Source organism: Macadamia integrifolia, chromosome 10, assembly GCF_013358625.1.
Source record: "Macadamia integrifolia cultivar HAES 741 chromosome 10, SCU_Mint_v3, whole genome shotgun sequence".
Classification (NCBI taxonomy): domain Eukaryota; kingdom Viridiplantae; phylum Streptophyta; class Magnoliopsida; order Proteales; family Proteaceae; genus Macadamia; species Macadamia integrifolia.
The window spans coordinates 13,371,338-13,395,713 of NC_056566.1; the positions used below are offsets into that span (position 1 = coordinate 13,371,338).

At 40.8% G+C, this 24,376-nt stretch overlaps 1 protein-coding gene and 1 long non-coding RNA gene across 10 annotated transcripts in view; one reads left to right on the forward strand and one right to left on the reverse strand.

The window, feature by feature from the left end:
- The first annotated feature begins 2,555 nt into the window (after positions 1–2,555).
- LOC122091444 (cell wall protein RBR3-like) overlaps positions 2,556–24,376 on the forward strand; it is a 34,097-nt gene continuing 12,276 nt past the window's right edge. For 2 of the 9 annotated variants that reach the window (XR_006143933.1, XR_006143938.1), the window contains exons 1-2: positions 2,556–2,735; positions 3,573–5,777. Coding sequence is in view for 2 of the 9 variants with exons in the window: in XM_042661397.1 (XP_042517331.1) it covers positions 4,716–5,528 (813 nt within the window). In the remaining 7 variants the exon portion in view is untranslated. Of the gene's footprint in view, positions 2,736–2,867; positions 3,025–3,572; positions 5,778–24,376 lie in introns of all 9 variants that reach the window. The other 7 variants (XR_006143935.1, XR_006143934.1, XM_042661397.1 and 4 more) reach the window with 5 other exon arrangements.
- On the reverse strand, positions 15,819–18,445 carry LOC122091445. Its single transcript, XR_006143939.1, has 2 exons — positions 16,813–18,445; positions 15,819–16,407 (listed from the first exon to the last, which is right to left on the reverse strand). It is a non-coding gene; the product is annotated as an uncharacterized LOC122091445 (long non-coding RNA).

The window sequence follows — 24,376 nt, forward strand, 5'->3', positions numbered from 1 at the left end:
AAATTTGGAAGAAAATAATGTGATCCGATAGCATGTACCTACGCCAAGACACAGCAGGTGTGAGAAGACTATGTTGCCCCCATGCTAAAGATGATCGCACATGCCCTCCCATTGGCCGCGGGCAATGGTTTGTATGTGTGTTATCGAATAGTATTCTCCTCGCCCAATAAATAATGAGATAATATTCTCTAGAGCACTGCCTCCGCCATAGTTTGTCTCTCTCCTCCCCATGTGAAATGACCTATGTGGGTAAAGGAAAGAGAGAGATGGTGGGGGTGCTGGTGGAGGTTGCACCCCCCCCCCCACTGAGAAGACTCTCCCCATATGTAATATGGGCGAGAAAACACTACTCAATAACACATGTACATTAGCATCTAATGTCCAATGGGAGAGCATGTGTGAGTATCTTCAACTTACAGGGACATGTTATCGGTAGCATTCTTTCTTCAATATAACATGTAATATAATGCATGCACATATATTGTGGTAGTTATAGTAGTAATAGCCAACGCCTCTACCAAAAAAAAGTAATTAATAGCAATATATGTGTTTAATATCATGAATATGAGATTTCAACTCATAGTATTACAATATATGTGCCAGGAGATTCGAACTCGATACCTCCTGGTGAGCATGAGATTTTTGCACACCACAACTCACTAATTACACTGAACAATTGTTTTTAGTCGAATGAAGAGGTTTCAAATACAGACACGTGTATCTCACCAATTCTCTTAGGTGCTTCACATTTCTATAGAACTCCCTAGGACTTTATCTCCCCAGACCATTGGATCACTTAGGGCCCGTTTGATAACGTTTCTGCTGTTTCTATTTCAAGAAACGACAGAAACAGAAATTTCCGTTTCTGGGAACAGAAACATAATTTTTGGTGTTTGATAAACCTTGTTTCCGTTTGATTGGATGATTACAGTGTTGTATTTACATTCCGGTGGATAACGATCGGCGACCATTTGCTTGAAGAAATAGATGCTCCGACGTGACAGCCGACTATTTCCTTGAACAAGATAGGCGTTGGCAGCAAATTGAGGGGTCGATCATCAAGGATGAATTTGGAGTTCATATCATCAAGGATGTATGCGTCTTTAGCATCCTCAAAAGACATGAATCTTTTGTTCCCTTCGACTTCCAAGCATTCGGAAGGAGAACTGCAACAGAAAAGTAGAGAAACCATGGTTTCCAATCGCCATCAGCAGCAGCAAGAGCTGAATTCCGGTCTGATGCGATTTCGCTTTGCCCCGAGCCCCCTGCTTGCAAATTACGTGGACGGTAGCAGCGAAGACGGAGAAGGAGGAGCTGATGATTTCCTACAACCTCGTTCTTCAAGTCCCGAAGTGGAGAGCATGTTTGCGAGGTTCTTGTCTTGTGGTGGCGGTGTCGCTGGACCTCCCTCACCTGATATTCGTGAGATCGGCGACAAGTCTCCAGCAGTATCAGCGACTCCCACCGGAGCGGTTAATCAGAGAAATTCTCAATTCGTAGCATCCATGAAGCACAAAGCATCTGAGGTTGTTCCTCAGCAGAATGGATACTTTGCCACTGCTTCCCAAATGCTTTATCAAGCTCCGCCGCCGGCGCCTCTGCCCAGCCAGAGCTCAGCCTCCTTGGATAATTCTTACGGGATGGTGAATTTGATAGTCATGGATCACAATCCTCCTCAAGTCAAGACTACTAGCGCCAATTGCTCCAATCTTATCAGACACAGCAGCGGAGTCGACGAGGAAGATGACAGTGCCTCATCGGAATCTGTGGGAAGAAACCCAAATCGACGACGACTGACAAGATGGAGAGGAACTCTGTAGACGGAGCTAGTCGGAGACGGTGGTGATGGTAGTGATGCCAAACTCCGTCTTCAATATCGATTTTTTGTGCCCCATTTTTGTTTCGAGAAACGAGCGAAACAAGTAAAACTTGTTTCGTCATTCAGGTTTCTTGAAGCATAAATTGTTATAAATTTCAATTTATGTTTCAAGAAACAAGTGGAACAGAACACTTTTACCAAACGGTATTTATGTTGTTTCTGTGTTTCTGAGAACAAGAAAACACAGAAACACGTTTCTGGTTACGTTATCAAACGGGCCCTTAGTCACCACATGTTGAGCAATTGTGCCGCATCAGAAGATGTCCTGCGCACCCCTCATGGTAGAGGAACCAAATCCTGTTATAGGATCATTTGTGGAAACAAGATCCTCTCAAGTATGCCAATCCCTTAGTGCACATCGAAAGGCCAAGAGGGAGCGGATCCAGTTCATGTACGAGAATGATCATGATCCGTAGATATAGAATCAATTTTCTCTCTCCTCATTTAATAGATTCTATATCCACGGATTAGAAGTATATGAGAACATTCTTGTATGTGAACCTGCTCCGTTCGCAAGCTAAGAGACACTTGGGGTGTATGCCTCAGCACTGCCAGCCATCCGATACGCATATGAAGGGATCGCACTTGGAGGACCCGGTACCTCGTGGATCCGGGTTCATTCTGTTCGCTGCGTGGGATTTGGGAACCGGGAAAGACGAGCATGCGAAAAAAGCCTTTCCTTGCTGGACGGGTCGTCTAGATCTTTCCACCACGGAGGCCTCCGCTCTCTTCCCATTGATTACCTCTCTTTCCATCTCTCCCCCGCAGAAAACGCGTCAGAGGATCTTCTCTCCTACGCCAAATTCAGGGTTTCGAAGCATTTTAGAGATCGTTCTTCGTAGTTTCCAAATCTCAGGTATTGTTTAAATCCATTTCTTATTCTATTTGTTTACATTTCTATAGATTTAGTCTCCAACTTCTTTTCCTGGAAGTCTGTGAATTTTGTCTATTCATCAGAGTTTCACCAACATGGTACTTCCTGCCACAGAAGATCTGCGAAACCTTGACAATGACGCCGAAATATGTATTAATTTGAGTTCGCTACATTGAATCTCTGTTTGTCGAAGGCACAAAAAGCACAAGAAGAGGGAGGAAGGAAAATGAGACTGAATTAGGACTTGTTGGGAGAACTTTGACTGTTCGTGGTTAGTTTCCTTTATGATAACGGAACTCAGATTGCCCGTCTTTGGTTTCCCAAGACCAAGTTCATCTGTGACTCGACCATGTGAACTTAGAAGCTCCGTTATGCTCAATTTAGTCATATGGGCTCATAGTTATTAATCACTTTATTTTTCTTCAAAATGGTCTGAAATTTAATTAGTTAATCATCCTGGATATAATTGGGCCATGTGTTTCTGTTAACTAATGCTTTAAAATGTTATTCCTTTTTTTTTTTTTTTTTTGACGTTGTTCGTTCAGTTATTCTGCGTACAGCTGATATGTTTATTATATACCACAAACACCAGAGGACTAAAAAAAAAATGTGGCCATTACATTTGCATTACCATGTTACCGACATTTTCCCATTTTTTGTGGTATTGACGATTGGAACGGTTACATTACCTTTCACTTCTATCATATTAATGGGTTCTACATTTAATTGACACCATTCCGAACTTATTTTTCAATTTTTTTTGTTCCAATATGATCATGTGAGTTCATGCAATATAATTTTGGTTGCTGTTTTTTGCAGATGTCTTTGTTTCTCGGTAATCTATCTTCTCATATTCGACAGGATGAACTTGAACATGTTTGCCGGAGGTATAGGTGCAATAGTGTTCAGCTGAAAGATGGATATGGTTTTGTAATATTTGATGCTCCTTCCATTGCGGAAAAAGCTCTAAGAGCACTACGAGGTTAGAATATATGTGGGGAGCCAATATCTATTACATGGGCGAACAAACAGCCAAGGCCTTTTCAAAGATTTGCACGACGTACAGGGTTCTATGAAGCCTACCGCGGGAAGGATTTAACAAGGGGAGAAAGTTATGGTATGAAGAAAAAAGGTTTCTACAGATGGCCAGACCAGAAAATGAGTTCTGAGCACCTAGACAGTAATACTCAATTGCCATACACAGAGGATCCATTTGACGAGGAAATTGATCATCACCAGAAGCATACTGGAGATCGTGGTGGGGAAAAGTGTCATGACTCCAATGAAGGATTGCTGGATGGAGGTGCTAGTGTTGCAGCCAATCTGGTGGAGAATGATAGATGGGGTGAACCTGCGAGTGAGATGCTGAATGATAATGGAGTGGAAAATGGGACTGATTTGGATCGTTATGAACCTTACCATGGGTTTGACAGAAGAGATCAAGTAGGATACCAATAAATGAATGGTTCTCCTACTGATTGAAGATCTAAAGAGAAACATTGGAGAGAGCATACTGTTGAGGCAACATTGAACCAACCTGATAAACCAAAACCCCAACAGACCTGCTATGGTTGTGGGTTAACTGGCCACATAATGCGCAAGTGTCCCCAAGTAGATACTTCTCAAAGGAAGAAGTTTCCAGTTTGACTATAGGAGAGATGATAGGACCGGTTTTACAGCTAGTGGTAAGGGGGACTTAAAAATGCTAAGGCGTTCATATTGGGGAAGGCTGAAGTCAAGTAAAGATCCTATGTTGGCGAGGCAGCAGAGAACTGACAGAAGGGAATGTGGTTCTGGGAAGTCTAGGAAATTGGTTAGGGGGAATGGAAGCTTTCCTGCAAGTAAGGAAACCACCCAGTCTCAGCTCAAAAGGGAAATCGAGGTAAAGAGAGAGGTAGGGAAGAACCTGGAAGTCCAAAGAAACATCGTGGAAAGAAGTCAAGGAAGGTGGCTTCATCTCCTATGCGGTCAAATTACATTGCATCCAGTTCATGCTTGCATTTGTGGTCCTCAATGTTTGTTTCTGGGATTAGTTCCTCTTCTAGATCAAGATCGGTGTCTTCTAGACCATGTTCAATTTCATCTACTCCAACATCATCCTATTCAAGGTCTGAAAGTTCTAGGCCAAGGTCAAGGTCAAGTTCTCCATCTTCCTTGTCTTTGTCCATATCACTTGGAAGGTCTTTACCATCTCCTCCAAGTAAGCAACCAACAAAGGCAACTAGTGCTTCTTCAAAGGGGTATCTGGAGAATGTCCCTAGTCCCCAATCCAAGCAACTTTTGGTTGAGCAAAAACAGCAAGTGGAAAGTGATGCAAATTCAAAGAATTTAAAACAAAAAGGTGCAAGTGTGACGGTGAAAGATGGGTATTTGTTACCATCTTTAAAAGAAGTGGATGAGGTGAAAAAGGAGAGTCATGGGGATGATGATGGAAACCATACTAAATCAAGGATTGGGTATGAGGTAACAAATCTAGGCACAACTTCATTGAAACATCGTAGTTTCTCTGCTGATGATTCATCTTCAGAGAATTCAATAGATACGAGGAAGCCTCAGAAATTGCAGCCACTAAAACATACAGAGTCACCTAGTGGGGAGCTGAATCTTGAGGTTCCTGTTAATTCGCAGACTAGTACTTCTACAAGAATATCCTCAGGGGAGATGTACATGGTTCTGAAACACTATGGGTTGGCACTGCCAGAAGAAAGTGAAAAGAACTTACCTCTAGAGGTTTTCTTTGGTTCAGCTCGTTTATGGCCTTGGGAGATCATATAATACCTCCGACTGAAGAAGGACCCAATATCAACTAAAAATTATGCTTGCTGAGTTTCTCAAAATAGAGAATTTTGCATTGTTGATAAGTACATCAGAAGCAGTAGTGGATGGCAAGAATGCGATCATAACAATTCTTGACTTGTTCCTCCATTTTTTTTTTGCAGTCTTATCATCTCGCCCTGCAGAACTCCAAAATGTTTCATACTTTTCCTTTTATGCTTTGTTGAAGTGTACATCCAATATAAACAGGTAAGCTTGAGAATTATTCAACCCAATTCTAGTCATATTAGTAAACTTCTGGTTGCTTTTCAAAATATAAAAATATATTTCTGAATGATGGTGGAGGTAACCTTGTTTAAGCTGTTAAATGGAAGTAGCATTACGAAAGTTCTTCTATGCCATTTTGGACTGACGATGCACTGAACTGTCATTATGCGGGTTAAATGATTCAATTAATTGCAGATTTTTTCCCCAAGTTTCTTTAGTTTGTTAAATAACTGTCATCATGCATGGTAGAGAATATTTTGCAGTAGACATGTCAAAGTTTTAATGGTAACTATTCTCTTCTTTTGAAAATGTGCTTGTTGTGATAATGGGTGTTATATGGGTATAAAAGTAAAACAGTCCATAGGGATATAATTGTATTTGTACCTACCTTCCACTCATTATTAATAAATAGGGCTTGTCAACTAGACAGAGCAATTCATTCGTCATAATCGATCATGGTAAACTAGATAAAAAATCAAGAGCTTTCTCACCTCTCTCTCTCTTTCGACTTTTGGAATCAGCACCTCCATCCCTTCGCCTCTCTCTCTCTCCCTCTCCCTCTCCCTCTCCCTCTCTCCTCCCTCTGATGCGGATCCGAGGGAGTCGGATCGCTTAGGGCCCACACGGGTGACTAAACATCTCAATTTAATGATTGAGGGGCAATATTGTAAATTCAGAAACAACCAGGGGCATTATTGAAATTATAACAAGTGATAGGGGTAACTGAGATAGGAAATTAGAATAGGGGGTATTTTGCAATTGCTAAAGTAAGGGAGGAAATAATAGAACACAATTTTTAAGACAGGGGTCTTTCTTCTAAATATAGATTACTTGTAATTTGAAGGAATCAGCTTCTTCAACATTCAGCACTCACGATAGACTTAGAACCAGCGACAAGAGGGGAAAACTGGCAGTGGTGAGAGCTCCTTCTAGGGTCTTCGATTCAGCCCCAAATCTTGGGCCAAGCTTGGACTCTTGCTGCCCTCGTGATGCCGACAGAAAAGTCCATAAAACAACAAGCAACAAAGATCCAAAAAGACCTGCAACTCAGATCTGGCGATAGCAGAGCTCAGATCTCGGTCAGGTTTTGATTTATCACCATCAAAACCAAGTTTTGGAAGAGCTGCTCTTGGGTTGGTGTCTCCTACTGGTAGGGAACCTTCTACCAAAGTCTCAGTCCAGAAAACTTAAAGGAGAAAGAGGTCGATCCTCTAAATTGGGGCTGTATCTATCGCCCAGAACAGGGGTTCAGCCAGCAAGGGAGAAATAATAAAAAAAGGAGAGGAAAATAAGGAGGGAAGAAGAAGAAGAAGAAGATAAGAGAAGAAAGTGAATCTCAGAGGGAGGAAAAGAGGGTCTGCAGCCATGGCAGCCATCGTTTCAACCAAAACCTAAATTCTCAAATTCATTCAAAAAAATATGTCTGTTACTAGTGTATTACATAGCTTATAAAAGAAAACCAAAGCAATAAAATTGGAAGTTCACTCAAATGGAAACTAAACTAATTTTCTAACTGAGAAAAAAAGAAAGTAAATCAAAACAGACTTCTAAACCAAAAAAGATTCCTTCCATCGCCCAACTGCATCACCCTCTTCTCTCTCACAACCTTCTCTTGGTGTTGCTTCTCTAAACTACCGAGAGCTTCTCACTTTCTCTTCTCCTTTGTCTAGGCCCTCAGATCTCCTTCCCTAATGATTTAGAGACCCATCCCCTTTTTTACTTATATTGATTTTAGGGTTTTCACCTTAATCAATTTTTTGGAGGCTAGGGTTTTACTTTCCCTGCTTTTTGCATCAATTTGTGTTGATGATGCCTTCCTCTGGTCCTGTTCATTTGCTATGTGGCTTGTGCTAGCCATTTTTCCATCACAGGACATCTACCTAGAGAAAATCGATTGATTAGGGTTTCACCCTTTATCATTTTTGTCTTTTCAGGTTTTTTTCCCTTGCCTTTTGGGATTGTTGCTGCATGCGATTTGTGTTATAGGGCTGTATGACTTGTTGTAGCCATTCTACTTCATCCCTGCACAATTCTTTTACTGTCACACCATGTCAGAAGTTAATGATGCATCGCCTGTGTCAGAAGTGGTGAGTCATAGAGCACATCAATCTTTCTGACCAGCACTCCCTGTCAACACTGTCTGCCTTGACGGGAGAAATTACTTGATGTGGTTCCACTCCTATTATCTTGCCATCAATGTGATGGGGACATCAACCCTAGCTTTATGGTTTACCAGAGGAGGCGGCCCAGAGAACCATCCAACCTGGACTCTATTTGGTTGGATGGTTAAGGATCAGATTGGGGCCCACCATTGGAGAGCCACGTAGGAACTCAAGCAGTTGTATATGGGCCCCACTAGCAGTCAACGCAAGGAAGAGGACTCCTTACCTATTTTATGTTTTTCTGTTAGGAAATAAATCTGTTTTAATTAAGTAGTATTTTTATTTTCCTAAAGAGGTTAGGACTCCTTACGTATTTTGCAGATTCTGTTTTCTTTTTTTATTATTTCTCTTATTTGTTTCCTAAAGTATAGAACTCTTTATTTAGTAGATTCTGTTTGGATCTTTTCCTTTTCTTAGAAGTTTATTTCATAAGTACATTGTAAGGCCAATGGCCAAAGGTTCTAATTAATGAATGAAGATTATTGAAGGCAAAACAGCCCCCAAACCCCCCCCTACGAATTCTCTCTCGCTACTGTCTCCCTCTTCTCATCTCTCACTCTCGGTCTTCCTCTGTTTCTAGCCTTCTCTCTCTCTCACGGCTCTCTCTCCCATTCTCCTTCTTCCTTTCTTGACCTTCAGCCCTCTCTTTTCTGTTTTCTGTCTTCCCTGTTGCTGCTGCCCTATTGCAGAAATTGTTCACCATCATTAGAGATTATCTCCATCGAGAAAACCCCTGATTAGGTTGCTGCTGGAACTTCTCCAACAATCGGGATTGCTGTTCTTTATCAAGTAGGTTGGATTGCAACTCTTTATTTTGGAGGACCTCGAGTTCTTCTCTTCTCCTCAGACTTCAGACAGCAAGAAGGTAAGTAAAGAACCCCCCCTGTTCTACATTCATTGGCCGCCCATTACCTCCATTAGTCCCCACTGAAATCTGAACATATACCTTTTCTTTTAAGCCGATATTTATTGTTTTCCTAAAGAAACTTCTGCTGTTTTACCTTTCATTAGTTGGTTGATTTTAGGCATTGTTTGGTTTACTTAGTTTGCTTACTGTCTTGATTGACTCGTGCTAAACTTAACACATAGTTGCTGCCATGTTCCCTACCCCATACTCCCACCTGAAGCTTGAGTGAGTTTATGTGCTTTTATGCTCAGACTATTATTTTTCATTGCTACATTATTCATTAATCTCACTTTACTTGCATGTCAATCTTGTTTGCTGAGTTTCTCTTACCTTGTCCAACCCAAATTCCTTGAGTTTACCCTACCTGGTTAGTTAATCTTGTAGAAAAACTAGTCACCTAGGAATCCCCTACATCACAATACCCATGGATATACCGGTTATCTGACAGGAAAGATAGTACATCCTACTACTGCAGGTCCATCCCAAGATAAGTGGAGTTTTGAGGACTCGTTGGATATGTCTTTTTTCTCTGAGCTCTATGCAACCACAGATTGCTTGTGGTTACTTTCTCTTGGACGTCTTTGCCAATCTTTGGAAGACTGCGAAGGACATATTCTCAGGTTGGGAATGCTGCCCAAGTGTTTGATTTGTGTAAACGTCTCCCTGACATCATGTTGAAGGATCTCAGCTTGTCACACTATTATATTGAGTTGCTTACATTATGGCAGGAACTTGATTTCTATGATACCCATTAGCCTAAATGTACCGATGATGCTACCAGCTACAGGAAACAACAATATCAATTTTGTGTTTATGATTTTTGGCTGGGTTCAATATTGAATAGGATTAGATTCGGGCTCAAGTGCTTAGTTGTGATCCTTTCCCCACCTTAGAGCAATCATTGGTTACCTCGGTGGCTGTCCTCTAACTGATCGACTTTATTTTTTGGGTCTCATCTTCCATCCCACACTTACTACCTGTCCCACCGATCGTTCGACCTTTGATAAAGGAACCTGTTCAATGTGACTATTATGGGAAGGAGTGTCACACCAAGGAATTTTGCTGCAAATTACGTGATTGCCTTGCATCCTCTAGCAAGGGCCTTGGTGGAGGCAAGTCTTCCTAGGCTGCTAATCATATGGAGATGTCAGACCTTGTGCCTGCCCTTGCTAGTATTTCTATTGCTGGTTTGTCCCTTTCATGGGAAGAAATTGACATGTTCCGCCATATGTTGTCTATGATTCATCCTTTCGGTATGCCTGCCACTTCATCCACGACCACTATGGTTTCGTCTGACTCCAATCTTGCGTCCTCAGATATTGCTTTTGGTGGTCATTGTGCATCGGTTGTCACTCATCCTTGGATAATTGACTCTGGTAGTCCAGTGCCACTGATTATATGACTTGTTCATCAAATTTGTTTTTTTAGTATTCTCACAATTCAGGTAAGGATAAGGTTTAGGTTGTTGATGGTTCCCTCTCCTCTGTGTCTAGCAAGGGTTCAGTCATTTGTTCACCTACCTTACCTTTAGCATCTGTTCTACGTGTTCCAGATTTTCCCACTAATCTTATCTCCATTTGTCGTCTTACTAATGATCTGAATTGTAAAGTGACATTTTTTCCGTCTCACTGTGTTTTTAAGATCTGGTAACAGAGAAAACGATTGGTTGTGGTAGCTGCATGGTGGTCTTTATTTGATGAACAATGATACTAGGACTTCTTTAGTTGGTCAGGCTCTTCTTCCGCTTCTGCATGACTGCATCTGAGTTACTCCTCTGGCATTGACATTTAGGCCATTTGCCACTTGGCTTCCTAAATAGGATTTTTCCTTCTTTATTTCATAATAGTAGTCACTGGGATTTTTTTTTTGCGATGCCTTTGATTTGGCAAAGCAAACTCGATCCGTTTATTCTAGTATTAATAAAAGAAGTCCTTTACCTTTCATGTTAGTACATTCTAGTGTATAGGGCTTTGCCCACGTTAGTTCCATTTTTGGGTATCATTGGTTTGTGACATTTATTGATTGCCATACAAAGGTTACATGGATCTATCTGATGTACCTCTAGAGTGAAGTATTCAATTGTTTTCAACTCTTTCATCTTATGGTTCTCACCCAGTTTGATGCCACCATTAAAGTACTGCGAAGTGACAATGGTACAGAGTATACTGAAGGGAATTTCTAGTCCTACCTTACTGCCTATGAGATCATTCACTAGACAAGTTGCTTTGATATACCACCTCAAAATGGTGTTGCTGAGCGTAACTACAGACACCTCCTCGAAGTGGCTTGTGCTTCTCTTTGAGATGAATATTCCTCCTCAGTTTTGGGGTGATGCTGTCCTGACTGCCGTATATCTTATCAACCAGATGCCTACTCGTATCCTTGACTTTCGTGCTCTTACAGCTGTCCTACAGGGTTCTTGTCTTCTTGATGCAGGTGCACAATCATGGATCGATCCAGACACGTACAGATATCCAGACAGAGATGAACCGGATCCAATTTGGAATCAAAGTTATTTGGGTTCAAAGCTACTAGGATCTTTAGAATTTTCCAATTTTAGTTTTATTGTGTTTCCATTTTATTAGTCTAGGATTTAGGAAGTAGTTAGGAGTTTCTACTTCAGTTTTAGATTTTAATTAGGAAGTCTTAATTTGATTTTTATTATATAAAGGCATGTAACGAAAGTTGTTGGACAGCTTGAAAAATGATTTGAATGAATGGTTATGAAGCCGGTAGGTGCCTAATCCTGGTCGTTTGACCATCTTCTTCTCCCTCCCTTTCTCTCTTTTTATCTCCTCCTCTTTCAACCTCTCTGATTCTCTTCTCTTTCTATTTATTCTTCTTTTATGTTACTTCTCGCCATTACCGAACTAGTAGGCCTGAGTGAGGTTCGATCAATCTCCCTCATCCCTGGCCCTCTTTACTTGAGATTCAGGTGGAAGCCAACCTGTACCTATGCGGTTCAATCCCTTGAAGCCTTAGTCCTAAATCTCTTTCTGTTGTGAGCTTCGGTTGGATGTGTTCATCGCCAATGGCATTAGATTTGAATTGAAAGCCATCGCCCTACCTGATTTTAGGAGTTATTGCTGATTTCTGTGCTTGAGAATGCCTTATTTTCTGCATCGGTTCAAGAGTATGGTGGGTTCAAATTTTCCTCCTGAAATTTCAAGTCGATTGGAGTCCTCATGGGAGAGAACTCTCTCTTGAATCAGATTTTGTCCTACCGCCATTGTTTTGTCCAAGGTTGAAGACAAGCCCCCCAAATTGTGGGTCGTGTTTTTTTTGGGGTGAATAAATAATTCATTATCAAAGGAGAAGAAAATACATATAAGCCCTAGAAGGGGAGGGAGAAGAACAAAAACCCAGATTTCAAAAAGAGTCCGGGATCTTGAGCATAGAATTGGGAACCTCCTAGTAAGCTACAATATGGAAATTTCTAGGGGATGGGGGAACAAGTGGTAGAAACTTTAGAGATCTTAGCTTTAACATCAAAGAATATGGAGTTCCAAATCTTTCCAAGAGGCCAAGAGTTGGAGGTCCATTTCCTATGATTTCTCTCCATCCAAATTGGTTAATAGAAGAAAAAAAAGCAAACTTGGCCACTAGGTCACAAATGATCTTCCCTTGGAATGTCATATCCATCCATATCCACTCTCTATGGAAAGGAAGGATTTTTCTTCTCGACGGCCAGCATTTGGAGAGGACTAATTTCCAAATAGAAGATGAGACAAGTAGGCAAAGAAGAGATGCTCAATCTCTTTATGCTCAAACCTGCATAGCAAACTTGGGAGATGGGGATCCTTCTCTGGATGAGGAAAGCTTGTGTATTCTCCAAACCGTGAAGCTTTGCCTAGGAATATGATGCTTGAACCAAATGAGCCTGTGCCAAGGGGTCGGATTCCCATGCTATTTGATAAGATCCTAAGCAGCCTTACCACAGAGCTACTTTAGGTATTTTCTCTTGATTTCAGAATTTAGGCCAAAAGTGGACCAAGTGGAAGACAAGTGTTAAATTAGGCCCAAGGAACCAAACTATAGCTGCCTAGAAGATTCCCTCTTGGAAAATTTGGGTAGTCCATTTCCTATGTTGTGTTGAGTTATCTTTCCAATGCAGATGGAATTGCGTCTATCCGACCGGATGAGGAAGATATGACAGTTACAGTATATTCAGAATGTGCCAAGTGTTCGACAAAATGTCCCAAAGTGCATTTTGCATATGGAGGTATTTTGATGCATGAGAAATGATGTGTTGGTCCCACAGATTAATGGTGCCAATGTGGTCTGTCTCCTGATGATGTGGCGTGGCATAACCGCATAATATGATGGCATGCATGAATATATGTCATGGTGCTATGTGGATGCATGGAGTGCGTGGGTACATGTGTTAATGTGGGGATAACATCATGATGACGGGCTTACATCATGTAGTGGTGATGTGGCAAGTGACTGGGCCAATAGCATGATGTGATGATACATGTATGCATGTCACAATGCATAAGGATACATGCACGCATGACACAATGCATGAGAAATGCACGTACGCATGACACCATGCAAAAGGATGCATGATGGGATAAGGTAATGCATGGTATGGACTATGGATTCATGTAGATATGGATGGTGCATGGCATGGAGATTGTGCTGACATGGCATCAAAGCTGGATATGTTTCAGAGGTGAGGTGGCTACACAGCTGGTAGTACAAGAAGCACCATTGGAAGGTTGCAAGCGGGAAGATCCATCTCAGACAAAGCTGACAAGGAAAGAGATACTGAATGAAAGGACAAATGTTTTTATAACATCAGTAACCAAAAGTGGCGAGCCGACCTACGTGAATAGCTTAGCCCACAGGGCCCTCTTCTTGTGGCAACACAATGCAAGGATTGAAGGCACGCTCACCATGGGTGTGCCCACATCACAACAGCTTGCTGAAGCTAGCTTGCTGTGTGTGCGGAGTCAAGCCATGGGGCTAGCAAGGAAGGGAAAAGGGGGGCAACATGGGGTTGAGTATGAAAATCATTAGAGGCATTGAATGCTTTCAACCAGTTCGGTGGTATGCCTCAATGAGGGCATTAATTAAAGCGCCCACAGTAAGTGTAGTGTCTGAGACACATTATTCGGGCATTCCATTGGGGGCCATCTGATTGGGATTGACAACCAAAGACACATTGGACAACATGATTTTAAAGCTTAAAAGCTGTTGAAACTGGAGTGCAATAAATTCTCACGTGAAGCCCTTTATTGGTCGATTGTATTCTAAATATGTAGATCAAGCTACATGCCATCGTCATGTTGCATATTGGTTGTCCTTGTTGGCAACCCTGGCCATGTGTTGGTGATGAGTTGACCAGATGTGGTGACGTGGTAGCTTATGGTCACTCTGATGATATGACAGTACTCAGAGGTGTATTTGAGGTTGTAACGAGTGTAGTGGGTGCGGCAGTGGTGTTTATTATGCATTTCCGTGGCAATTTTTGACAATTTAGGTTCGGTGGCATTTTGGTCATTCAAGGTGGCATTTTTGTGGTCGAATATTTCTGGAAAGTTGTAGAATAAAAAAAAGTGGTTTCCAATGCACCCATGCCTCATTTCGACTTTGACCGAGAGAGTTATGGTGAGTGCAAGGTTCAAGGGAATTTTGGTCATTTCACATGGATGAGTTTGAAAATGGATTGTTCTGGAGGATTGTAGTTCTCCAAGTCGTGAACACAACCGAAAATAACAAATTGAAAACCTCTCAGTGAGTTGATTTTTTTGTCAGGGGTTAATTATTAATTATGATAATTTCGAGGGGCTGGTTGCAACTTTGTAGAAGTTGTGGTAGGTGCTTGATGAGCGGTTCCAATTGATTCACGTAGTTAAGGGGTTCTATGGAATGAGTCTTTGAGGCCTAGGGGCTATTTGCAATTTCAGGAATATGGTCGATCCCAGATCAATGCACCATAGGGTGCCACATCAGTAAGATTCGAATCCAAGATGTAGGTGGTCGAATGAACAGAATATGGTGTACCTGTCATACAACATAGTAAAGATTCCGATCTAAGAGCTTATGTCGTACAACATCTTCAAATGAAAATCTAACGGTCTAGATCTAACCATACATGGTGGAGAGATGCAGGTGCCCAAACCGAGTATGTCCACCAAGCATGAGATGGCATTTAATGTTAGAAGAAAGAGGGATAAAAGAGTTAAAGTACAGAGGGAGAAGGAGAGAAGGTGGAAATAAATTTTTATTTATCATCTGACGTAATCCCCTTGTTAAACCGTTTCGATTACTCTTTGCATTAAATTGTTTTAATGGAAATTCCATCCCAAATGCCCCCCTTTTTAATGATTGTACTACGTAAACCCACCACCTTCCTCACCTTCCCTTCTCTCTTCTCTCTAGTACTTAACCCCTTTCCTAACACACCCATCTGTCTCTCTTTCTCCCTCTCTCTCTTTCAACCCTGATTTTTTTCTCCATTTTATTTTATTCCTTAGGTAGTGGGTAGAGGAAAAAAGAAAGAAAACAAAGAATGGAAACCCATACTACTTTATAATTCACATATATCAAAAGTAAAAAAAATATATATCGGAACAGTGTATCTGGACATGCCTCTTTCACTGTGTTAGGTTACTGTTTTGTGGATTATTCTCATACAAAGAAACCATCATAGGTTACTTCAGTCCAGGCCAATGCTCCACAGCCCTGTTTAGTCGCTTTTGCAGCCTCCCACCAACTTGATCTTTGTGCTGCCACTTGGACATCTTTTTTTACTCCCTTTTAGATTACCAAACTACCTCTCTCTCGCTCTCTCTCTCTCTCTCTCTCTCTCTCTCTCTCTCTCTCTCTCTCTCTCTCTCTCTCTCTCTCTCTCTCTCTCTCTTACACACAACACATATACTATTATAAGAGAACAATATAAAGAAGTTAAGGTGTATGTAAGATTGGAAGAGAAAGAAAGACAGAAGATGCAGGTAACCTGTTTACATTGTCATCTGCTTAAAAGAAGGAAGCCCAACTGAACTGAAAACAGAACTGCTATCTATATATCGTTATTGCTGCCGTTCTATTATTGTAAGAAGAGATACAAAATGGGAGCGGACAAAAACAAAAACTATGACCATAGAGGGGTTGGGATGGGGGGTCCTAAGTATCTAAAGAGAGAAAAACCATCAACAGCAGCATCAGCATCAGCATCATCATCCTAGTTCTTCCTAGGCTTCTTGTTGGTGATATTGGGGTCATTGAGGAAATCAAATAAAACAGTACCCTTGCACTTGGGGCATTTGGGGTCCTTCTCCGGGGTCATCACATACATGTGGCAACCAAGACAAGCCAGCAACATCATGGGTGTTGCATCTGGGCTGTTGGAGAACTCAATGGTCTGATCAATTTGGCTCAGCTGAGTCAGCTCTGAAGACACACATGAACTCTGTGGCGACATAGATCCTGATTGGTTCGGTGATTCCACTCTTGGGTTCACCCTTGGTGGTGAAAGGTTCAGCTTCAAATCCAGCTTTGGACTCTTTCCGTTTTGACTCATGCTTGTCTCTGCAAACTTGAATCAAAGCAAAAAAAATTATCCTTTTTCCTTTTGATTAAGACCCAGAAAAAAAAAAAAAAAAAAAAAAAAAAAAAAAAAAAAAAAAATCCTTGCATTCTGATAATAATGGAACAGTGCCAACAACTTTTTATCCATACATGTAAAATTGAAACAAATTAAATCAGACTAAAAAAGCAATTAAAGAAACCAGAAGAAAGAACAGTGGTGATTTGATTGATAACATATCGATAGAAACTGAGGAAGTGTAAGCTATGTGTTATATAGCTTATGGTTGAGGACTTTCTCTTATCTAATTGGATCAGGGATGAAGCAAGCTTAGAGCAGAAGAGATTGGCAGTGGCCGGAATGGTTTGGTGAAGATATAGACTAGAGAAGAACTGTGAGAAACATCACGGCTACCTTATCTTAAAGGTGAGTGGTTTCCAATGTCTCCACCACTTTTGCACCAACACAAGAATGGTCAAGTTGTTGTTGTTAGACCTCTTAAGGCCATTTATATAAGGGAGGAATGGAAGAGAGAGAGAGAGATGGGTTTTCTTTAAATCTTAATTAATTATTAGGGAGGGTTGGAGACTATAGGGAGAAATTGAGAGATTTAAAGTAAGGAGAAAGATTTGAATAGAATTGAATATCGGTCAAAGATGAGCGTAAATTGAGGCCGAGAAATTTATTAATTGCATAAAAAAGGCAAGTAGTAAATATTGAAGTTACAAGTGCAGGCAACTGGGTGACTTCATTCATTGCTGGATTAGTCGGTGTGTGTGATATGTGTGTGATGCTGTGCTTGTACTTGGTTTGCAAGAAGAATCAAATCTAGTAGTATCCAACTCCTTTAAGGAAATCCTGAAACTAAAGTTGATATAGATCAGTACTGAGAAAAAAGAATAAAAGATAACCCAACCTGTTCTCACTTCTCCCTTCAATGTTCTCTCTTCTATCTTTCTCTTTGTGGTTTTGGTTTTTGGGTTGAAATGAATAATGATTGCATCATTGCATGGGTTACTTCTCAAATTGCCCATGAAGAGGAGGAGCTTGTAGGGTTATCAGCTTCACTGAGATACGAGACGATATGGTTCAAAATCTCGTTGTATTTTCTCTTATCTCTTCTCCCTGCTGTGTGATCATCAATCAAGAATCTCGTGGAAATAAAGATAATAAATGGAGTATTAATTAGGACAGTTGCATTCACTAAATATAGAATGCTTGCAAGCTACGTGGCAAATACTTCATGAACATGTTTTAATTGAGTTATAATGGCAGCTATTTTTGGGCAATTCAATTTATTTCAACCTCTTTTAACCCATTTATTTCACCACACCAGTATCACATTGTGCAATATAAGTTTAGTATCACCTCACTGGAAAGTCCGAGTACTAGCGCTAAAACTTACCATGCCTGATGCTAAAATATTATGGTGATATTTTTCTTACATGTACTTCTACAGTTCTACTACTTTTCATTGTCTGTTTGTAGTGATTGAACTCTCAATGTAAATTCCTTCCTACTGGAGTTGTGGGTTTGGGTGGCTGAATGAAAGATCTATTTTTAGTGAAGCAATCTTAGCTTAGGTTTTGTGATCTATTACTCTCTTATTCTTTTTATTTTTCTTTTTCTCTTCAAGAAAATCCTACAAATAGTTGAATTTATTGGACTAGGGTTCCAGGCCATGTGAGTGTTTCTTCAGCTGGGGTTAAGCACACTGCCATTTAGGAGCTAAAGTTGATCAGTAACTATGGTTCTAAATCTCGGGTTTCTACCTTTAGGTCGAAATTTTTTAAACCACTGGTTGAAACCAGGTATTTTTCTAGGCTGTTCTGAAATTTACCGAAATAGGGTCGAAATTTCTGAAACTTGCTTATCTTGGGTTGGGTCGAAACCATTGAATCTTGCGAAATTTTCGAGATTTAGAACTGTGCCAGTAAATTGTTGAAACTACTACAACAACAACAACAAACTCAGCCATATCCCAACTTAATGGGGTTGGCTACATGGATCCGAGCAAGGACAAAATAGGAAAAGTATAAGTGAGTACAGTAACACAATAACAACAAAGAAGTAGAAACACAGCTGCATGAGGTTTGCTACATGGATCCTTGCCCTTCAATCGGCCTTATTCAAGGTCATACTTGAGACAAGGACTAAACCATCACGTCTTTCTTCAGTACTTCTCCTACGGTCATTTTCGACCTATCTCTAGCTTGTTTAGTTCCTTCAATCTGAATCAGATCACTCCTCCTTATTGGTGTAGCAGTAGGCCTCTGTTGAACATGGCCATACCACTCAAACGACTTTCTCGGAGCTTATCATGGATCAGGGCAACTCCCAAATCAGCTCCGATATGATCATTCCTTACTTAATCCTTCTTAGTTTTACCTCACATCCATCTCGACATCCTCATCTCTGCTACTTAGCGTATCTATATGACGCTTATTGTAACTACATTTCTAAATATAATGTAGGCATACAACCCTTTGGCAATCTAAATATGTCTTCTGTTGTGCTTTTACAGATAATGCCTGCTTTTATCTCTGACACTCTCTTTGGGTTACCCCTTAAACTGGAACCTAATGCAAAATATAATTTTTTTTTATGGCAAATGATGAAGGAAAATACATTCCTAATAATACATGGGGATTCAGCAGCTTCTATTAAGTTGGAGTTTTTCTCTTGGGCAAGTGGTCTTGATTGATATCTTACTTTGAAGCACAAAATGCAAAGAGATTCCTATGTGTCTGGTGAATGCAAAGTTTGCAAGAAAGAGGAGAAATTAATTATCCATATTTTATTAGTAGTATGGTTTCTTTGGTGTGAGCAGTTGGTGAATATTTGAAGGCAAGTCTAATGCAACCAGCCAATCCTAGTCCCAGATTAGGAACCAAGAATTTGATTGGCTGCAGCACAGGCCACTTTTTAAGGAGGTTTTCCTGACAAACCTGGCTGAGAAGCTTACTGGTTTGTATGTTCCAGAAGCCTCTGATGGAAGGAAAAAGAAAAAAAAAGAAGAGAAGAAAGAGGAGATAGGAGGGCTGTTTTGGGAGTATGAACAGTACCTGTAAACTGTAACGCAAATAAAAGAGAAGAGAGAAACGAGCTCACAGCTCACACACTCTTACAAATAAAATTCAATTCAACTGTCTAATTTGATGGGGTTTGCATCCTTCTATAAAAACTAAATAGTAGTGTTTGAGTAAACTTGAAAATTTCAAACAAATTCTAACAGAATTCGATAATCAGTAAGTCACATATAGTTAAACAGAAGCACTGACTAGACTAACATTAATTAAACTCTAACTGCTTCACCGAGCTCTTTCAACCTCACCCCTCCTCTTACAACTCTCCAATCCCCCCCGGCCTTCTTATCAAATTCATCCCCAGCCACCTCCTCTCTTCCCTCCATGTCATCTCCTCTAATGATGAAATCTCAGTGACTGTCCTCTCACATAAGACCTGGCCCTGATGGCTTTAGTACGGGATTTTTCTCTTTTTTGGTGGGATATTATCAAGAGCGACCTCGTTAATGCTATTAGAAGCTTTTTCTTTAGTCCCTCCCAAATCCAAGGCATTAATCATACCCTCCTCTACCTTATCCTAAAACAAGAGGGAGCTTCATCCATCTTTGATTTCAGACCCATTTCCATTTGCAACTTTCTGTACAAATTCATTGCTAAAATCCTCTTGTGTCATGAAATTGTGAGAGGATTTGACTGGAAAACCCATTCTCCATCCGCCCTCCTCAAGATTGATATCCACAAAGCCTTTAATTCCATCAGGTGGGATTTCATCACTAAGGTCCTTCACAGTATGTCCTTTCCGCCAATTTTCATCCATTGGATCTATTCCTACATCTCCTCCCCCTGCTTCTTTGTCCTGGTCAATGGTAGCCTGGCCGACTACTTCTCTTCCTTGATTGGTATTAGACAAGGCTGCCCCCTCCCCCTTCATCATCTCCCTTTCTTTTGAGTTTCTTTCTAGATCCATCCAAGCCTCTATGGACCTCCATCTCATCTCCCCCTCCCTAAATGCAAAGCCCTCAACCACACTCATCTTGCCTTCGCCGATGATCTCATGATTTTCTTTGAGGCATACACCTTTTCTATAGAGACTATCATATCTTTCCGCCATCTTTTTTGAGGAGCTTTCTGGCCTTCGTGGCAACTTCTTTAAATCCAATCTCTTCTTTTCTGGCGTCTCTGAAGCCTCGAAAGCCCACTTTCTTACTCTAACTAGCTTCTCCCTTGGATCCCTCCCTGGCAAATATCTGGGCCTTTCCCCCATTTCCGCCATATTGACTACTCATTGCTGTACTCTTATGTTGGACCTCGTTAGAAAAAGGCTTCAACTTTGGAAGGGTAAGCTCCTTTCCTATACTGATTGGAGCTCATCAGATCAGTGCTCCAATCTTGTTGCGTGTTCTTGTCCGATGTTTTTGAATTGCCCCAATCTACCATCAAGAAAGTGGAATCCCTTGTGTGCTCTTTCCTTTGGAAAGGTTGAGACTTTATTAAATTCCTCCACCCCATCAACTGGTCTTCTGTGTGCCTCCCTAAGTAGGATGGAAGATTAGGCTTGAGAAGGATCCAAGAGGTTAACTCTGTGGGTGTATCCTTAAGCTCCTTTGGAAGCTTTTCCAACCAAAACAACATCTAGGTCTCCTTGGTTCACTCTACCCTCCTCAGGAAAGACTCTCTCTGGATTGCTGCCCATCCCCCTCGATGCTTCCTGGGTTTGAGGGAAGATACTCAAAGTTCTTCCGATTGCTCTCCGGTCCATTCTCACCCTGATTGACTATGGATCCTCTACTTCCCTTTGGCTTGATAACTGGCATCCCTCTGGGGTCCTTTTCTTTATGGTGGGAGCCAGAGTTATGTACTCTTCCACTCTTGCCAAAGATGCCAATGTAGCGGCATCATCTCCAACGGTGTGTAGACCCCCTATCCCTTCCTCCCCCCTCCGACATCTAGTCCTCCCTGCCCCCCATCCCCTTGGTCAATGGGGAAGAGCCGAAGAGGTGAAAGAATTATTTGGTCTACTGATCCTTTAGGTACCTTCAGCTCTTCTTCAGCTTGGGATTTGGTTCGGTTATGCAACCCTCTTGCCCCTTGGTGAAGGATTGTTTGATTCAAAGGTCATATCCCCATCACAGCTTTACCGCGTGGAGAGCCCTCTCAAATTGCCTCTCAACCCAATCCTTTCTCATTTATAGGCACATTCATGTCCCTCCAGTTTGTTGCCTTTGGTGGAATGGGATTGAAGACTTTGACCATATCTTCTTTAATTGTCCCTTCTCCTCCTCCATTTGGAAAAGAGTCCTCTCCAATCGCTAGCCCCGTAGTAATTGCATCCTTCCCCTTCAGAGAGAGTGGTTATGGGTAGACATGACCTTTGCTGGAAGCTCTATCTGTAACACTGTCGGAAAGCTTGCCTTTTGTGCTACTATTAACTACATTTTTTTGGATGGAACACAATCTTCGAAGATGGGCTTCGGACTCCAGATCCTTTGACATGATTTGGAATGCCATCTTTTTTTTTTTTTTTTGCTCCCCCATCGCCATACTTTTGGAAAGACTTCCATTGATGAAAAGAAAGCATTATTGTTTACAAACCTCATAGGGTGTCCAAGCCATTTGGCAGTGATCAAATTTATCTTTTCCATTCAAGGAAATAAGGGACTTCCCAATGAACAAGCTCACTGCTGTATCTAGGGGTTTGCCGTCCTCCATTTTGCACTCTCCCCACTCCTAGGGTGCTTCGTGCGTTGCTGCTTGTAGCTTGTAGCTTGTTTTTCGTTTTTCTTTTTTCCCCTTAGGGCATTTTACATTCTTTCCTTTTACCTCTTGGTGATGGAATTTTTTTCACCTCGGGGAAAAAAAAAACCATTAATTAGACTCAAAACCGAACTCTTTCAAGCTAATGATTATCCTAATCCAACTCAAGCATTTAACATAAGACACTAATCTCGTGTATCCCATATAGACAAAAATTTGGCCTTTATAATTGGGCCCCATTACAAGTAAAAAAAATTAAAATAAAAGCTTATAAACAAGTACCAAAAAAGTAAGACTGAGGAGTGTTAGGTAATAAGTAGCAGCAATGAGAGTTTATTATAAAGGGAGAGAAAAGGAAACCGTTAAATTAATAAGTCTTTTGGAACTCAAGTTTAGGTTGTTCTTGGCATTGTTCTTCTTTCAATGGGTATGATATGTTGGAATGTATTTAGGTGTAGCCTAGTTGCTGATTGTGTGAATGTTCAAAATGGCCTTTGGAACAACCAAAATGCATTTCTGTCAGTTTTCATATCACAGTGTTCGCTCTGGCTTGATTGAGGCTGGTGAGCTCCTTATCCATCTACAACCTCTTTTTTTTTTGGGGGGGGGGGGAATTGCACTATATTGTTGGGCATGATTTTATCTTGGTATCTGATGAAGCCATGAAGGCTGTCAATATTTTTTTAGAGAGTTTTGTCATATTGTGGCACCCCAGTTGGAATTTAAGAGTGGCATTTGTCCATAAAAAATTGATGTTTTAGATCCTCTCTTTATTGGTTGACCACATGTCTCTACTATTATTCCTTGTTCAAACTGTGGTTTTGTTGTAGTCATGCTGTTTCTTTTATATCTCTTGACCAATTGATTTCTTTGTCCGATTAATTGTGGTATTCATCCTAAAAAGATCAAGTAGTTGACTATTCCTTTTGTGGGAATTGTACTTCCTAAATTGTAGGTCATAGATCCATCTAAAGACTGAAAAAGTTCAATTTAAATTGATGTATGAGGCCTTGTTCCTCTAGTTCAATTATTTGTTCTTGATATATTTTAATGCTTTAATTTTACATTACCCTCAAACAGTTGCATATTATATTGTTTGCTCCATCTAGAGTCTGGACCGAAGCTGGTGAGCACCTTTTCCATCTACAACCTCATCGTTGAGGGGGATTATGCTATGATGCTATCGTCATTGTGTGCGAGTTTATTTGTAGTGGCTAATGAAGTCTGTTTGACACTTTCTTCCCCAAAGTCTCTTCTATATAACTCTAAATCTCTAATCCAACACAATAAACTTAGAATTGCGGGACCAGAGCCTTTCTGTGTATAGTTTCAGTCTTGAACCTTTGTGAATGAGCCCTAAACCTTTTCTGTTCATACCACCCTTAGTACTCCCTAATTTCAGTACTCAACTTTGTGAATGAACTCTAAACCCCAAATATATTTTGAATCATTTCTGAACATCATTTGGACTTCAGTGGGTGGTGCCATGTTAAGTAGCGGCCATCAGCAGTTCTTATTAGGTATTGGTTGGGAATATGAACAAATTTTCATGGATTTGTCCATCTACCTTGATGGAGGCTATCATCAGCTTCTCTTTGGCACCAGTAGGGAGATTCATCAACTGTGATTACGTGGCTGAGGGATCAATGATTGGAGCTTGGAAATATATGTACTTCATTAGGAGAGGCAGGCTTCTGTTCCCTCAAGAAACTTCTCATTATTTTTGAGAAAGCAATCTTCTAATTCATTGGCTGACGAGTTGGGTATGGGGTTGCTAATAGGATTTCCTTGTACATGGACTCTTTTCCAATAACTTTGTCTGCTGTTGAGCTTTTTAGGCTCCTGCCCTTCATTGTGGTTGGTGGTGGTGGTGGTGATGTTGTATATTATTAATGCAGGGGCACTTCAAGATGCAGATCAGGTGGTTTAGATTCATCCTAGTTAGCGTAGATCTGATTTTTATGTAACCATTTGTGATATTGCTGTTAGTGGCTTTTCTTATAGCGTCGATTAGGATATTTGGTTTAAATTATTATATTTTATTTAGTAATGTTGTGGGCTACAAATTGTTAGTGGAGTCCAAATTAGGAATGTTATTTTCTATGTTAGAATCCTTCTCTTGTTAGTAAAGTTATCTAGAGTTCTTATTAGATAGGTAATTGAATTTTTTCCCTAAATCTATAACCCCCCCCCCCCCC